This window comes from Brachyistius frenatus, unplaced genomic scaffold (genome assembly GCF_029030835.1).
Source record: "Brachyistius frenatus isolate BFR_SWC_R1_liver_20210118 unplaced genomic scaffold, ASM2903083v1 Contig_30, whole genome shotgun sequence".
In the NCBI taxonomy this organism is placed as follows: domain Eukaryota; kingdom Metazoa; phylum Chordata; class Actinopteri; family Embiotocidae; genus Brachyistius; species Brachyistius frenatus.
In genome coordinates this window covers 3,195,086-3,213,185 of record NW_027210629.1, presented here as the reverse complement: position 1 = coordinate 3,213,185, position 18,100 = coordinate 3,195,086, and the positions used below count along the sequence as shown (strand labels likewise).

At 38.3% G+C, this 18,100-nt stretch overlaps 1 protein-coding gene across 2 annotated transcripts in view; it reads right to left on the bottom strand.

Annotated features, from left to right (window-relative positions):
- Positions 1–18,100, bottom strand: part of ipo11 (importin 11) — a 111,935-nt gene that overhangs the window by 54,549 nt on the left and 39,286 nt on the right. For both annotated transcript variants that reach the window (XR_011310944.1, XM_069699552.1), the window contains exons 16-20: positions 12,106–12,232; positions 5,212–5,245; positions 4,998–5,038; positions 4,777–4,893; positions 2,448–2,561 (exon numbers count right to left, since the gene is read on the bottom strand). Coding sequence is in view for 1 of the 2 variants with exons in the window: in XM_069699552.1 (XP_069555653.1) it covers positions 2,448–2,561; positions 4,777–4,893; positions 4,998–5,038; positions 5,212–5,245; positions 12,106–12,232 (433 nt within the window). In the remaining variant the exon portion in view is untranslated. The remainder of the gene's footprint in view (positions 1–2,447; positions 2,562–4,776; positions 4,894–4,997; positions 5,039–5,211; positions 5,246–12,105; positions 12,233–18,100) is intronic.

Here is an 18,100-nt window from a genome sequence, read left to right as displayed (position 1 = left end):
ACATTGAGATTAAATTATTAAAGAAAAGTGCCGTATAGCTTTAACTACACCAAGCTAAATTGTGTAGAACAAAGCTGTGCCTCTCATTTCAAATACTGCCACTTAGCATTAGTTCATTGATTTATTCATATTCATTGTATTGTTTGTTTGGTAATGAACAGGAATTTTTTAAGTTTTTTTTTCCCAGGTGTTGATTATATTCTGGAAGAACCTGGATCAAACACAACAAACTAAATTGGTATGAACAAAATATTGCAAGTTCAGAGTGTATTTCATTAAAGGCAAAGTATAGCCCACCCTCAATCAAAACTGTCTGCACAATTACTGACAATACAGGCAAACACACGTGTTTTTATACACAAATAGTTTTGCACGCACACACATGAACTCAAGCACTTAAAGTTACAACCTTTAGCACTAACAACCGTGTTTGGTCTTAGTTATGAATTACGCCCTATGAAATACTCTTTCCCCTTGAAACATAACTTCCATCTTCTTCACACAAACCCTGAAACTCCTGTCTGTCGATGAAAACTTGCTATGAAAAACACCATGCCCCTTCAAAGCACCCTGTCACTTCAAGGTTTTCTCAGCCTCTTTATATACTCACGGAAAATTCTCAAGTGAGAATGTGGAAGAGGGTAATGAGGGGAAGGTGCTAGTTATGTGTGCGTGTTCTTACACCCATTGCGGACACATAAATCTGTGGGGACTCGCCTCCATTTTGGGGACATAAACTCTTGGTTTAAGGTCACAGTTCGGGGCAGAGTTAAGGCAAGTAGTGGTTGTGGTTACAATTAAGTTAAGTTTCAAAAGTCCTCAAAATTTATGGAAACAGACCTTTGTTTGTGTATGGGTGTGCGTTTGCAGTGGGGAAATGAGTCTGTTTAAAGGCACAGAGGATCCAAAGCAGTGTTTCTGAACTGTCACCACTGCTTCACTGGTGACGTGACATTAATTTGGCCTTAATATGCTCCCTCAAGGATCTATGTGGGTGTCACAGAGATGGAGCCTTGCTCAATCCCCAGCTGGCACAACGTCACATCTCTATCACAAGCAACAAGTCTTTTGCAGGCAAAATTCATATAAGTTTGATAACAAGCAAGCCAAGAAGGCAGCTTTTATGAGCGTACAAGTTGACATAATGCTACCAGATCATTAACAGGCATGAATGAGTTACGCTGTGAGAAGGTAAACACCGCGCTGTTCCAAAGTGTTGCAGTTGTCCTTTGTATTATACATGTTTAATATTTGGGAGTGTTGCCCAAATTCTGTGTGCTTTGCTGTGTGTTGAGTGGGGAAATAAAAAAAAGGTCACGCCTAAACCAAAGCATACATGAAAGATTTGACGACTACTACATAAATATTTCTGTACAGTAGCACTAATATGACTCAAAAAGTAATCCAAGAAAACATAGTTTTTCTTTACTTTTTTAAAGTACGCATTATATTACACATATTACAAACTAATTAGTATGTGATATGTGCAAATACTAATATGGATTATCTAACACAGTTGGATAATCCGAAGCCTTTCAGCTGTGCAGCCTCAATGTCTGAATTCAGTTTGCCAAATGTGTACTGGTGTTACTCTCTCAAATGGAGCATGTCTTTATCACCAAGTGTTTCATCTCCCAGAAGTAATGAAGCTGCAGCCACATGGGGTCCAAATATTATTGAAGGGTGAGAAAGGCAGCTTTAATCCTATAGGGAAAAGTGCTTCTGTCTCAGGCTATTTTTTGTAATTTAAAAACCCCCTCTAATGAAAATCAAGCTTTTAACCTTGTTAACATGTCAAAGTGGTTGCATGGTACAAGGCATATTATGAGTGAAATAACAGTAAACCTCAAGATTGAGCATTTCCACACTCAAAAACATGGGTTAAGCCAGCCAAGAGTTTCACACATCACATACCTAAGGAAACCAAACATTGCAGGGTGGGTTTTTCCATATCATTGAACAGCCAGCTTGAGCTGCAAAGCAAGTGGCGGAGGGGTGGGTGAAGATATAAGCTGGGACTATTTGCATATACATAGACCTGAGCATACTGAATGAAGGCAAAGGCGCAGAGTGACATCTAAGCCACTTTAAGACATTAAAACATCTAAATGTGTAATTTTTATGAACAGATATGGATTTTTAGGGGTTTCATCAATGCACAGAGAGGAACTTTAAAGAGAGTGACAATTGTATGTAAACGTGAGAGCAAGCACTAGTTGTTTTGGTGATGTGCACCTCACCAAGCTCTCTTTCGCAGACATTGTGCAACTCAGTTTTGGAGCCAGGGCAACATGTGGCCAGAAAAAATAACAACACACTTTTTGCCTGATCCACTGAACAGTACCATTTATCACATGGCAGAATCTGGTAATGCTGCTTGACTGATAAGGAAGTTACTGCACACAAACATTGAGCATGCAGAAATGGAAGTAGAAGATGCACGATACCTGCACTAGGTGGACGAGTGTAGTGAGAATGGCACATCGAAGCATGTTGTGTTCTTCAGACTGCTTCCAAAGGAGTGGCAGGTACTGAACCAGACAGCCTACATATGGCCGGATCTGAAGCAGAGGAACAATAAAATGAAAAATAAGAAGCAAAGCACATATTCCTGTGATTCAATTTTAGGTTCCACAAAAGCTAATATGCTGAACTCATATCCAATTTGTTTTACAGTCTCCTGTGGAAAAAGCTGAAATTTAAAAAAGTATTGTTTGGAGAAGGAAAAATAGTGATTTCTGCTTTCTGAGCAAAGTACGATGCATATTTATCACATGCCTAAACACACATACAGAATACTCAACCAACTGCTTATTCAGACTCAAAATGGTGTTAACATTGTGTATGCAGGATAAAACAAAACAAAAATCAACAATGCAATAAGTGTAATGTTTCCTCTCAAAGCTTTGTGGATTTGGTTAGGTTGTTTTTTTTCAGCAGGAAATTCAGACCTCAATACCCTTAGCTTTCATCACCTCTATGAGGCCAAATCAGCTACTAAATAACAGTTTTAGTGGAACCGCTGAGAAAATAAAACACTAAACAGGTAGATGAAAATACAGAATATAAACTTTTCTCTTAGTCTGACGGAAAATTAGATATCTGCTAACATACTTTCATGTGTAAGGTAGTAGAAAGATGTCCAGATTTTTTAGTATGCATTTTAAAATCATACTGACAAAAACATCTGACTAAACATTGGAGGATATGAAACATGCATGTACATTTTCATACAAGAACTTTGATAAACGTCACCACAGTTAATCTTCCTCAGATGTGACTTTGCTCCATACCACAGCGACCTCCATAACAGTCTATTCTTATACCAAAATGGGCTGCATCCTCTGTTCTACTTAATTTACATCAAGTTCTTTTGTGTTACATACAAAAAAAAATCCAGGTAGTGAGACATCAAGTGGATGCCATCACTCTCAATACTGTGTGAAATTGGAAAATGTGATGGTACACTGTGTAATGTAGGCGCAGTTAACTCCAAGATATCCATGTATGGTGTTGAATAAGAGCTAGAACAAGTGTTCTGCTTTTTTCATGCGCTGACTTGCGCTAACCCTTCGAATTCCCTGTAGTGCCTCTGTGGCCAGGCTGCGGACCCCAGACTGTGTTTTTTTGCTCCATTACACCTTCATAAGGAGCCAGCTAGGAGCAGAGGGGGCAATATAAAAAGAAACATGGCATACAGCCTTGAGAAGAGAGATCAAATGTGAGAAAAACAGCTCCACAAACCAGCCTTGGATGGCATTTGTGAGACTGACAGCATAAAAAGGAGAAAAATCTCATCATATCTGTCATCGCGTTCATTTCAACTCGAGCTGCACTCATGGTTTCATTGCCTAGTTTTCTCAACTGCTGCCACTCTTTGTGGGTTCAAAATCCCTTGTGAGAAAGGTTAGAATATTAATGGGACTTCCACTGACTCTAGAAGTCTAGCAAGGGCCAGCGACTGGGGAGGACTTAACCAGACTGACACTTCACTAAGATGAAAGCCCTTTCTGTGACAGATTTAAGTCATTTAAGAGAAGATGCTTAAAATGGATCTGAAAAAAACCCTTGGAGGGGGGGGTCGTCAAGAGGAAGGTAACATTTTTTTTAAGGGGTTGGCAGTTAAATGGATTAGAGCGATTTAATGGATGCTCGGGGGGGGGGGGGATCTATATGGCCACAAAAGCAATACAGTGGCAGAGAGGACACTGTATCTTCATGGTAAATGAGAGCAGGCATCAGAACAAGTGCTGCCTGTTCTGGGTTTTGTACCCTCATGGTTGAAATGCACTTATTGTAAGTCGCTTTGGATAAAAGCGTCAGCTAAATGAAATGTAATTAATGTAATGTAATGCCTGTGGCCTTTTGATTTACAAAGAGTCAAGAATTGGACTAAGTCGCTTTGCAAATGCCAGTGTTTGAGGAAGTGAGAAAAATCAGTCATGTCTGGCTATCTTTGAGGACAGATGATTGTTCTACCTCTGGGATTTGGAGATAGTACAAGGTGACAAGTGTTTCACGTCTGTGTTATAATGTTTTAAACAGCTTCGCATGTCCCCTGCAGAGTCAGTAACTACTGTTTGTGCTGTTATTCACAAAGCATGCGGTAAATTACATCTCCCCAGATGTGTGACACAAGGGCTACTTCAAAGATATTCAAGTTTTTTCCTGAACTTCAATTTTCATAATGGAAAATGGTAGTGGTAAAGAAAAGAATAGGAAAAGTAATATGTGACTTTTGTTCCAAACACTTAGTATAATCATGTAAAATCTCACCTGGATGTTTACTCTCTCAATGACACAGGAGATGACATGGAGCACCTGCATTTTGGTGTCGCACTCTGTCACCTGCTGCAACAACTGGAAGAGGAGTCCAAAGATTGACTCAAGATACTACGACACAAAGACAGAGTTTAAACGTTAGAAAAAAGGAAGTTGTTCTGCTGAAATCATTTATTTATTTATTTGTTGTTCTGAAATTTGAAGCTTGTACTCACTGGGAGAAATTGTTCTGTCCGGAACTCAAAGTCATCCACAGGTGATCATGAGTCAAGGATGAAATCAAACTGCTTAGGATAGACAGATAGATAGCAAGCAGTTCACCAGCAGGCACTAAAACATTCTTCATTTGCTTTAGCAGCCACAATGAGTCTTAAATAACAAGCATGATTAATTCATTAGCTGCAAATAGTGTGAGCGTGAGAAGGATATTGAGTTTGAGGGTTGTAGCCGTCTCAATCCGCACCTACGGGGGGGGGGGGGGAACAAACAGTTTATTATTAAAGGCAAAACTAAACATCACTCTTCATCTTCAATCAGTGCACTCTGGGTTATTAGTTTCTCTGTAAACTACAGAGAAAGAAGACAGACTGAGTTTGTGGTTTGAGGTTGTGGTGAACAAAGCTATGAAAAAATTTAGCAAAAGAAATATACAAATAGAGAAACATGAAGAGAAGATAGCCAACCAAACACAAAGAACATAATTACATTTCATTTTTAATGGCAGCCTCAAGAAAATCAAAATAACCATCCTCACTTATAGCAACATCTTTTCAGAAATGGTCACTCAGCGTATATGCCTTCAGCAAGCTAGCTGAATCTAATGTAAAAGGAAGCATCCACTCAATTTTTCTGCCCTGGAAGTGTCAGGGTGATGGAGGTGGAAATGGCAACCAGGGAGAAAGTGATCAGATTGAGGAGAAGATATTAAAAAAGGTAAATGAGTGAAGAGGAAGGTAAGGGGCTGAGAACTCAATTAGAGCTAGTTATTTCACAACATATTCACAGCAAATCATGTCTCTCTGGGTTCATTAGCAAGAGAGCATGTGTGATTTTTGTCTGACTGTGTGGAGCAGTGCTGCGATCTATGAGAGTCTTTGGAAGCTTTGTTATGTATTTTTACTCCACAGGTGTGTATTTAACCTGTAATTGGAACAGGAGACGGCGTAAATGAAAACTAAAAGCTATCCATCTTTGAATTATAATTATAAGTGTGGCGAGTCTGCTGCTTGAGCTGCATATTTCACTCACATTATCATTTATAATAATATTTTTGATACAAGTCCACCTCTGTGTTTCCTTCCTTACTGGATTTTTTTTTTTGACACCATAGATCATTAAACTAACTGGAAAACCAACTTGGCCTCTCTGGCTTGGGTCTCCCATGGTTAAACTCAAACTTATTGGAAAGAACACGGGGTGTTTCATCTAATAGTACAACAGAAATATTTGCTGTTGATATACATGGAGCATCCCTGGGCTCTATTTTTGGCTTTCTCCTTTTCTCTCTATATCTCACCTCTTAGCCAAAATATAGGCAGCCTCAGCACGCGAGCATCCAAGCTGTGTCCCTGTCGATCTACTTTTCCTGTTTTAGGAACTCATTGCAGAGAAACAGTGTTTACACTGCTCTGTTTACAGCAATATCATTTTAAATAGAGCAGCTTAGAGGAAACAGAAGTTTGTGTGTCTTCATATAAAAAGAGTTAGACCCCGACGCGAAAAACACTTTTCTTTAGTTTATATTATTCAAAAAAAAGTTAGTCGTATAGCATAAGTCACCCTGCTGTATCTACCATGAAAAAATAAGTCATTTGAATACTCATTTTCTTCTTATAAATATGGATAATCCTAGATAATTATGTTGTTTTAGATGATAGCATTCATTTGCAGGGTGAAAATGTGCTTTCAGTATTGAATTTTCTATTCATAAATCATAAATACATCCATATTTGGGGTTGAGCCTCTGAAAACACACAAACTATCTTCATTAAAGTGGTTGGAGTTTCTCTTTACATACTCTCTTTTTTTTTTTTTTTTTTTTTTTTACTTTTAATGCCAATCAGTTCACATCAAAGGTAAATCAGCTTTTTTGAAAGTTACTTATTTTGCCCCCTGCTTATATTTTCAAGGATCAAACCAAAAGTGAGATATCACTTCACTAGCTGGTGCCTTTTCCAAATTATGATTTGACTGGTTTAAATGAGCAGAAGGCTTTTAAAAAAAAATGCTACAAAAACAACTTCCAGATCTTTACCACACGCCTCCACTATCACAGGGAATCACAACAGTAAAGCTGATAACATTTATACTTCTTATAACTAACTACAAACAGTCTGTGTTTATGGGGCACTAAGAGCAAATAGACTCGAAGGCTGCCGTAACACTCCCCATTTAAAAAAGGTAATAAGCATAATTTAACATTGATTTGTCAAGAGAGCACTTCATCAATATTTAACACTTGCAATAAGAGCTTCGATATCCCCTGTAGTGACTCAATAATAATCTGGAAACCAAAACCTCAAATTCAGTTATGTCCTTAGAATACAATTGATAATGTGGTCAAAGAGTTTCATCCTCTCTCAAAAGAGCAGCTTTGAACTTTGAACTGAAAGTTCAATCAGTAAGATATTAAAGTCTGTCATGTCAACACAAACCTATCCAATAGAATTAAAACTGGTTAAGTCGATTAATTGTCCTTCATTCACAATAGTTTCAAACACATCTTATGTTGAAATATATAGAAGATACAGAAAGCCCCTGAAAAATGTACATTACAGATATAAAATTGCTTAAAGTTGAATTTAAGACTGAGCTGGATTCAGAGGTGTACAAATTGCAGCCTGTGTCTGCAAGATTATTAAATATTGAATAAAGTTTTAGTAATGCTGAATACATTAACAAGGAACAAAAGGAGTATGTTGATGAACGGAGGCCCATCTGTCGCCATCAGCGCTGGCCTTGCTGGCAAGTCAAACACTAATGAGAGAAACTCCATTCCAATTCAACAGAACCCAGAAGATAATAGATTGCTTGATGAAATTCTCAGATGGGTCTCATACATGCACATACATAATGTGTGACAATCATTCAGTCAAAACAATTACTTCACGTTATTATTCATTCTGCGAGGGATTAAAAAAAAAAAAAAAAACAGGTTCAAACTAAATGGAAAAGTGTATCAAAGTTGAATCAGTGTTTTATTGAACCACTCTAGTGAATGCGAACAGAACAAAGACGATCTTTAACTTGGAAACTACTCTGTGAAATGCAATACCAGCTGCCAAACAATTAGTTGGAGTAAACTACAAACTGATGATGAATTGTGTTCAACCAAACGGCATGTATATTAACAATGTAGCGTGCCAATAATTATCTTGGGCCCTATTTACGCCCAAAAAGATAAGCACATTCATGTGAGTGCACACAGGCACGGACATTCATGCACAAACACTACAGATTATTGCAAGGTAGACAACTCGATCCCACCAGGGAGACACACACAATGAAACTCCCATTCAGCAAACCAGCCTTAAACTACTGTCCTAAACCAATTAGCAGTTGCCTATTTCCTTCAGAACTTTTGAGAATAAAGCACACAAAACAAAATATCTAATAAGCCTAAAAGACGGGCGGACGTTTAATTTAAGGACACATATTTATGGAAGCCACTTTATGTAACAGAAATATTTGAGCCAAAATGGAAACCTATGAGATTCCCATTCAAGCCACTACAATTTTATATTTGCTAAATTCTCTCCTTGTTGTCAGGTTTTAAACTGTAATTCCAGTAACAATTTGTAGTTGAAAACTGATGTCTGTCAGGATAGTGAGTTTGCTCTACAGCAAGCAAAAACATAATACCTGGGATTAGTATCATGAGGCAAAAGTTCATATTTAAAATATTCAGCAAATTTTCAGAAGTCAAGGAAATGTGTGCAGAAATGGGACAAACTGTTGAAAATAAAGTCAGTTCGATGTTGCCAAAGCTGGATAAGCAACAAACTCTCAAGCACATCACCTCCCACCCAGAATGCAAATAGTCTGAAGCCAGAAGGAGTTGAACTAGTCGCAAGATCATGTTTAGCTCTTATTCTGAATCTGTGAGTAAAAATCAAAGAAAAATGCAGCTGCAAGCAAGAAGAGGAGACATGCGAAGGAAATGAGGAGGAAAAACTGGCAAAATGCGAGCAGCAGGTATCAGTGATCTGTGATTCAGCTCATGAATGCCACTGATGAATGCCAATAAACTGCATGCATGCATATCTCACACAAAGCTACCAGGGGGTGTAACACTACCACAAAAATATGTATTTACTGTGTATATTTATACTTTTCAAAAGCATAGTAAATATAATTATATTAGCATCTTTGTTACAAATCAGTTACTTGAAAAACAAAAATATAGAAACTTTTTTTTTTAACATGACTCTTGGAATGCACCTTCAATTCATCACATGCCGAACAAAACATCTCACTGTTAGACTTCACGCAAGACATCAAGACGCTGCAGTGAGACGCCTCATGAAGAAAGAGGACAAATACGCTCGAGATATTTTAGTCACCTAACAGTTAACTTGAATTTCTAAGTTCCTTGAAATTAATCCTGTAGATAATATAGTACAGCAGAAATTAATAGAAAAAAAAAAAAGGAGAAGAAAAAAACTAAGCATACACAGATAAAGTCAGGCCAGCTGCTACAATACCACGAACTGTTCACTCTTCGACAAAATAAGACCATCTAGAATTTAGACATTTCTAATTGACAATTGATCAAAGAAATCCAAGGCACCAGTTTCAGCTTTAACAACATTAACTGACCACTTACTGAAACCTTTACATTTCAATGCAACTCTATCTAAAATTAAATTATTATAGTTTCTGCAACCTCTTCCTTTCTTTTATTCTGCAGGCAGTATCATTCAATAAAAAACAAGTTGCAACACTACAAAGCTTGGCAGTTATGCGCCTAAGTGGCCGAGCTGAGGGATGCTCATGAGGGTTAATCAATAAGACTCTTGCTGATGTCAATTAGGTACAGAAAAGTATGAGAGAAATATCAGTGTTATCTTAACTGATAGATATCGATAACCGATTGGACTGACTGATAAGAGGTGAGTTTTCTCCATTGGGTCATTAAAAGTTTATGATTGATAATTCATTCCACCCGAGAGTTTCTGACTGGCCCCGACAATATTGATGAGTAACCACAACATGACTGGTGAGCTGTTCAATGATGTAATAACAAGCTTGTGTAGACAGACCATTCAAAAGGCATCATTACCCTCATAAAGCTTGGAGACATTTCCAATATATAGCATGAGTCTTCGCACCAGTTTAACTTCACTGGGGGATAAAATCATTGTCAAGTAGAAAAGCTAATAATTTAATAACCCTTGCTACATAATATAAAAGAAAAAACAAATCATAACCTTGAGATCTGTATGCCAAGTATGCTCAACACAGAATAACTTCATAATGAGTCAACACGTGATTACATGGGGAAAAACATGACATACATAGAATGTTAATTACAGCTTATAGCTGCCTGCCAGTCATTTGTATCCACAAACAATGAAATGTAGGGTGATGTATCCAGCATCAGTTAATTGGCATCTATAGCAAAAGGTAGAATCAGGTCCCGTGGCAACGTATCGATGGCTGCGACCACAAGAGTAGCATGCGACATACCTGCGTCACCCTGTGTCAGTTCCCTTCATTTAAAACTAAAGCACCTGGAAATGTATCTGCCTGACGTGTACGATTACCTTAATTACATTGAAATCTTAATTACAATATAACCACATTATACTGGAAGTGTATTGGAAGCGGAGTGCAAAAATATACCTCTAAACGTTGCTGCCCACACGATGAATTATGAAGTAAGACAGGCAATTAGGCATAGAGTTTGAAGCCAGTGATTCATGAGAGTGGGTTATTAATGATGAGGTTTCCTTGAATTTCACTCTAAATAACACAAAATCGTCCACATCATTTCATATAAATTCTGTTAAAAAAAAAAAAAAAATCAATCAAGTGCACGGCTCATGAAGCAGGAAACCCAACACTGGCGAAAAGTAATTTGAACGGAGGATGACTGCGGCATAATAACAACCAGGTTTCCAAAATAAGATTGGAGTTTATCAAGGCTGAATAAAAATGTTTATGGGTAAATAGAAAATGTAGTATTAATCTCAACAGCATCTGTTTTGAGACAAACAAAAGAAAATATCAAGGAAAATCTAAAATAATAATTCGAGAGCTAAGATGGCAAAATCTTGTTACAGTCCCTGACTGACGATTTGTTTGTAGAAAGCCGGCAGCATAATAGCCGTGGTTCCATGCTGTTAGGCAGAGAACTGTGTTTGAGTAGCTGACTGTGCACTTTCACTGATGGCCCATTTCAGTCATTATGAATTGGGGCTGGGCGATATGTACCAAAAGTCATATGCCGACATATTTTTGGGTGAGTGGCGATATACAATATATAGCTAAACATTTTCTATGAAGTGGGTTGAATATTCATGTGCCAGTCAAAGCGACATGTGAAAGGTCACAAGCACTTTTATTAACACAGTGTGACTAAAATATAATACAAAGGCAAGAGTTTCCTTCTTGATTGAAAATATACTGTTGCAAAACATGTAAATGAAAGATTATATGAAGAAAATAGCCTATGTTAAAGAGAGACAGGTCTTTCTCTGAGATGCTCCGTCAGTTGTTTTCATCATCAAACAGACTGACGTGCTGCTCCGGGTTACGGCGCAGCTGTGTTATTGCTCTCTCAACCCAGTTCACTTGCTCCATTCTTCATCACTGCGTTTTATTACCGCTGTAAACTTAAACGATTTAAATGTTTCCAAGTTGTTCAGGTCTGTTAGCGACTTTAGCTCAGCAGTTAGCGGTGGCTTCTTTCCGGCTCTCTGCTGCTCAGTGTGTCTTGTGTTCAGTTATTCATCTGCCTTCCGTAGTAACAATCCAACATGTAACTACTGTAGTTTGTTTGCTGTAAATTAAGGCGGGTCTCAGTGAATTGGAAGCACCCGTAGAAAGCAAGAAGCCAGTGCTATGTTTCACCAGACGGCAATATAGGCAGCACTTAACACCAATAGCAAATATATCTATATAAACGATGTTGTCTCTTACAATATCCTCCAAAAAAATATATATATATCGATATATGGTCAAACGTATCGACCAGCCTTATTATGAATCCAATGTTTTCAAGGAGGAAAGCTGGCGCTCCAGTCATAATAAACAGCTTTTAAAAAAAAAAAAATTTTAAAAAGAAAAAAAAGACAGACTTTGCGTATGGAGCAGCCTTACCACTAAGTCGGGGTCCTGCATAAGGTTCAGGATGACCTCGTACAGTAAAGGTCGTAGGTCAGATTTGAACTTAACGGAGATCCACTGTCCTATTAGCCAGATGACTCGTCTGCGAATCAACTTGTATCTGGAGGAGAGAAAAAGAGAGGAGTTAAGTTGTGGTGAAATAGAAATATTTCAACAGATGAATTCTCTGCACTCTTCATCCATATCCTAATTTGGAAAGATGAACCAGCTGTCTCTCTAATCGTATCCTTACAATTTATATGAAGTAGTGATGTAACCATCAAAAACTCCAGGGCCAGCTATTCAAATGATGAAATCTGTGCTGTCAATGCTTATAGCTCATCCTCGAAATTCTTCTATTAGGAGCTTGTGTATGCTGGAGACTGTAAATATGTGCTCTGACGGAGAGAGCCAAATATCACCGTGGCTCAGTGGTGGTAAGTAACTAAGTATATTTACTCAAGTACTGTTTTTTAACACTATTTAATACTTACACACTTACATTTATTTAGTTACATTTCAAATGCAGATTTGACACAATGGATAATACAATAAGCTTTTAAAATATATTGTTAAAGATGCACCCAGTTGTTTCCAACCTAATTGGCAGGTGTGTTATCAGTCATATTTCAGATGTCTGAGTTAACAACTTTACCAAACGCAGATTTTCTTTACTTCTAAACTTTTCACATGATTCAGCCCTCATATAACACAAAACATGGTGTTTTTTTTCTTCTTTCCTCAGCGAGTAATCATCTGACAATCCCTCAGATTTATGTGCTGGCCCTGGATATAAAACCAAATGCAAAGTAGTTCAAACCACCTTCACCTGCAGCAGCCACAACGGTAATATGCTGCTTACACACGGATGACTTCAGTATTAATAATCTAATGATGTGATAAACGATAACATATCAGGCCGAGGGACCAAACCAGTATTTAACCACATTTTGTTACAAATACTTATGCACTGAAGGAACATTTTTCACGCACTGTGTAATTGAGTATTTTCACATTGAATTATTGTTCCTTTTACTTTAGGAAAAGATCTGAATATTTCTTTCACCCCTGCGGTCACTGTATTACACAAATTCAACTCCAGGATTACGTCGCCCGCACTCAGTTTATGCACATTTTTTCATGCATGTGTAGTTCACTGCAAGACAGAAGCAGATACAATGGCACTATTATAGAGAAAAGTGAGGAGGACAGGGGATCAATTCTTCAACAAAAAACGGATTGAGGTTAAAAAAGAAGATCACGGTGAAGAAAGTTAGGAATGAATATATTGCGTGCTTTTTTGAATGTTAAAAAATAAAACCTACTGGGGCCGGTTGGTGTTGGATAGGAATTAAAATGCCCTACATTGCCTGTCCCAAATGTGAGGCACTGCTGTTGGGAAGTGTTGGTTTTTCAACAGTTGTATTGGGCAAGTGTCCCTCAGCATGTGCTCTTTTTGTATCTGAGGCAGAAACTGTTTCTAAGGACCGCCTTGACAGAGATGAGAGGACGGAGGGATGACACTCTTATTGGCTTCTTGTCAAATATCCACAGGGAGCGAGAGACCAAAGTCTGGGCCGCTGGCCAGAGGATACGAGACAACAGCATGACTCTGGACTTAGAGACGGTGTGTGTGTGTGTGTGTGTGTGTGTGTGTGTGTGTGTGTGTGTGTGTGTGTGTGTGTGTGTGTGTGTGTGTGTGTGTGTGTGTGTGTGTGTGTGTGTGTGTGTGTGTGTGTGTGTGTGTGTGTGTGTGTGTGTGTGAGAGAGTTTAATACTAATAAGCAAAAAAGCTTGCTTTTGTTTTTAAGAACAAAGACCAAGCATCAAGATTACTGTCACTAATAACATTAAGATAAATCCTATTTGTACTTGATTTCTAACCATCTTAAAAGCACAAGACGACACTGCTCAGAAGCAGTGGAGCATGCAAGGAGAAATAAACCAGCGTTCAATTACTTTTAAAGGAAAATAAAAGCAGCCAATCTGATTTTCTTAATGCCATGAACATATTGGAAGTTTGTCACACAATAGAGCAGGTGTAGCAAGGCCAGTCGACAGGCCATGGGCACATTCCCAGAGTTCTCTCTATTATCAGGTTGAACACAACAGCTTGGCACCAGCACACTGGCACTCCAATGTGAAGTGAGTGACATTACATGTAAATTATGAAATTACAGATCATTATCCATCATCCCACTACCAGTCACAAAAATTCAATCTAGGACACTGACATTTTTTGGTGTATTCTTTAAGAGAACACAAGAAAAATTGATATTTTCCAACATGCAGTAGACAACCATTGGGGAAATACTATCTGTTTGAGTATGTATTAAAGCTTAAACTTAAGATACAAAATGAATTCTGAAATATTTCAACAATGAATTCTGATAGGAATATTTCATTATGACATTACATTTCATTTAGCTGACGCTTTTATCCAAAGCGACTTACAACACACCGATGGTACACCATCGGGAGCAATTTTAGGGTTCAGTGTCTTGCTCAAGGGCACTTAGGCATGTGGACAGGAGGAGCTGGGGATCAGTGTGCAACCCACTCTACCGACTGAGCCACAGCCTCCCTCTCCATTATGCTAATTATTAGTCATTCAAAGCATCTGCGGAAGTGGCTAAAAGGTAATTGTTCCAACCAATACATACAACATATGGCTGGTACATGTGTGCCATCTTTGATATGTCAAATACAGAATATCTGCTTCAACCGGGGAGTCTACAGCTGGTACTGTTTATTATTAGTGCACCGGCAAAGTGGAAGAAAAGAACAAACGCAGATGGACAGGCAGGTTGATGTGGGTATTTGTATATCAGTCAAAAGGTCAAGACATGACTCATCCATGCTAAACCTGTCTCCACCTCCAAAACTTCACACAGCTGTCAGGAACCCTGCTCGTCATTCTGGCGAACACGAGAAATCCATGGACAAAATATGATCGAAAAAGAATGGCAGAATCCTAATTTTACATTATCCTCCAACGAGATGACCTTTGTTTTTATTCAGTGGACATTTCCCCTTGATTAGTGACATACTTTGTAAAATAAGTAACAAGAATGTTGTGCAATGCTTCTTTTGTTTAATATTTAGTGTTTGCATGCGCTTAAATAATATGATTATTGCTTTGTTGCTGTGATAACTTTTTTTTTTTTTATGTGATGCAAATTGGAAACCCAATTTCCTTAATATGGATGAGGCGATTTCAGGCAAGTTCCTCTTGGACTGAGAATGTGAAGAGTGTCTCACAATGCTCGTTTGGTATTTGTTCTTTTGCATTGGGCCAATGCCTTTTAGCCTTTTAGCTACAGCCCTGTGAACAAATGTCAGTATCCTCACTGGGACTCCAAGTTTATTCTGCTAATGGTGTCAAAGACCTTGAAACTGGGATACAAAAGAAACAGAAGTAAGCCGAGTTATTCTAAAAGTAGTTTAAGAATTGGAAACTCCACAAATACAGACCTCAAACAGGCAATATTTATAATCAGGCAACAGTGTATTAGGTCATGAACCAAACAGTGTGAAAAGTCTCATTCATTCAGTCTGACTCAATGACCTGGCCAGCTCAATCAATTTAAAAATCCAATGTGATTGTTTTTCTTCATCACACCTTCAACATTTACCCCAGTGTGAACGCAACCACCTCAATTATGTTTGCAATATGAAGCTAACAAAAATCTATCTGTGGTGTCAAAAAATACCAATAAGGGAAAGTAAAGAGAACCAGTAGACCAAACAATTTTACAGGATCTATCGGTTACCCAGGATACGGACCGCCTTTTATAACTTTTTGCAATTTTGACATTGCCACGAAAAGCCAAATGTGGCAAGTGTTTCACAGACTGGTTTGCAAGCAGTCTGACAGATGAATAATGGAACATACACTATAGCTGTATCTGTCTGTGGAGGTGACACAAAAAGCTCCTCCTGGCTATTTTCAGATGTCCACATAAGTGATACTAAGGGTGTGTGTGGCGAAGCCCAAGTACGAGTCGTGTAAGTTTGTTGCGCGTATATGCATGTGTGTATGTGGACTTCAAGATCACTTGCCGTCCTCTGTTTGCTCTAATGAATGATGACTCATCACAGGTATGTCAACTGTTTTGGCTGAGGCAGAGATGGAAGCAAAAGACTGACAGTGATTCAAAATCAAAGTATGAGTGCGCAAGTATGACTGCATTCTGCGTGTTTGTGTTGTTGTTATGTAAAAAAATGACAACTAACCGAGTGGCTGCCTGAGGCCCAGCCACAGGAGCAGGGCGCACACAACAGCTTTGCTGACAGATATGGTTAATAATATTTACACTGTGGCTGCTTCATGCTGCGTGTTACAGATAGATTTACGCGGGTCGCAAGCTGAAATCAGTGAAGAGGCAAAACAGCACTATCACAGCCCATTAAGGCAAAGATTATGAAACCTGCAAGCAAATAAGTAAACACGTACACAACTTGACCATGAACGGTAGGGAATATTACCCTTCAAGTTTGCATTCTATGGCTGCACTGGATGACGGAGAGGCTCAGGCCCACCCGATGTAAAGCCGAGGGGGATTCGCCTCATCCAGACATCCATTACAATCATGAACATAGAAACTTGAAGGATATTATCCTCCTTTTACCGTGACCAATTGCCAAAAAACTGTCCGTTTTTCAGTTTCCCGTGTAAGCAATTCTTATCTCACTTTTAAACTTTGGCACCGCAGAATTCCTGATGTTTGCATTGCTTGGCAATATTTAGCTAGAGGCTGCTTTCACTTTTAAAATCCTGACATGCTTTGGGAAAAAAAAAAAAAAAAAAAGGGGGGGGGGAGCTTTCACACGATTTCTCTCAAAATATGAAGACAATAAACTCGACAACAATAGAGCTGCAGCACCGCAACCGTCCCGCAGATCCACAAGATACAAACGTCCTTTCAGCTAACATCATTTAAAAAGTTCCTTTGTCGGTTGATTCATGCAAATATCAAAGATGTTTGAAATGAAATTTGTATGGTTCTCAACTGGAAGCTTTGTCTCTGTGTCCGGTTTTGCTGTCCAATCAGTAAAAAGCAAGCATTGGTTGATGTCACTAATAATTTTACTGCATCATACAGTCCAGTCAACTTTTGAAGAAAGGAGGAAGGAATGAGAAAACGTTTAATTAGAGACCTAATGGCAAATGTGTATTCTTCCTGATCCGTTTGGTTTCAGCCAAACAATTACTGAAAGAAGATTATTTATGTCGACATACTTGCACTACAAAAACAAAAACTGTAGCTTGTGAGTAGCTTCCAGAAAGCGTATTTTCTACACAAATATATTTTATATTTTCATGTATGTATATCTGTGTTTTTGTGTTTATATATATATATATTTCAATAAATGTTAAAATGATCAATGGAGTATTGTTACATTAACTTAAGTAAAGGACCTGAATATTTCTTCCAACACTGATAAAATGCATTGATTCAGAAGCATGCATTGATTCAGAAGCAGAAGTGATGAGCATGATAAAAATCAATAAGATCGAGAGAATATCCAACCCTAAGGAACCAGCATGGTTACTGGCACAGACAAATCGTGAGATCAGAAAAAAGAAGAACATCCTCCAGGTGTGAGAGCAGGTGGGTTCAGACCTGGGATTCCCAGTCTGTCAAAAACCTGAATTTAGCTGCTCTAATGAGACTGTTTTTGTTTTTTTTCCCATAGAAACAAACTTTACTTCACTTTTCTATTTATATAAAATTGTTCCTCTTTGCTTTCTATATTGTTGTAAATGTTTGTTATTTGTTGTTTTACGATGTCAATTAAGATGTAAAGATCAAAATAAGCATGCTGTATTACATGCTCCAACAGCCATCACCCAGAGGGCCAAGGAAGGCAGACAGCGCAGTATCTGGAACTGTTCTGGTAACAACCACAAATGTGCACAGGAAAGTGTGTCTGCCAGAAAATCTGATTTGAATGAGGCCTCTGGCAAAACACTCAAATAGGTATT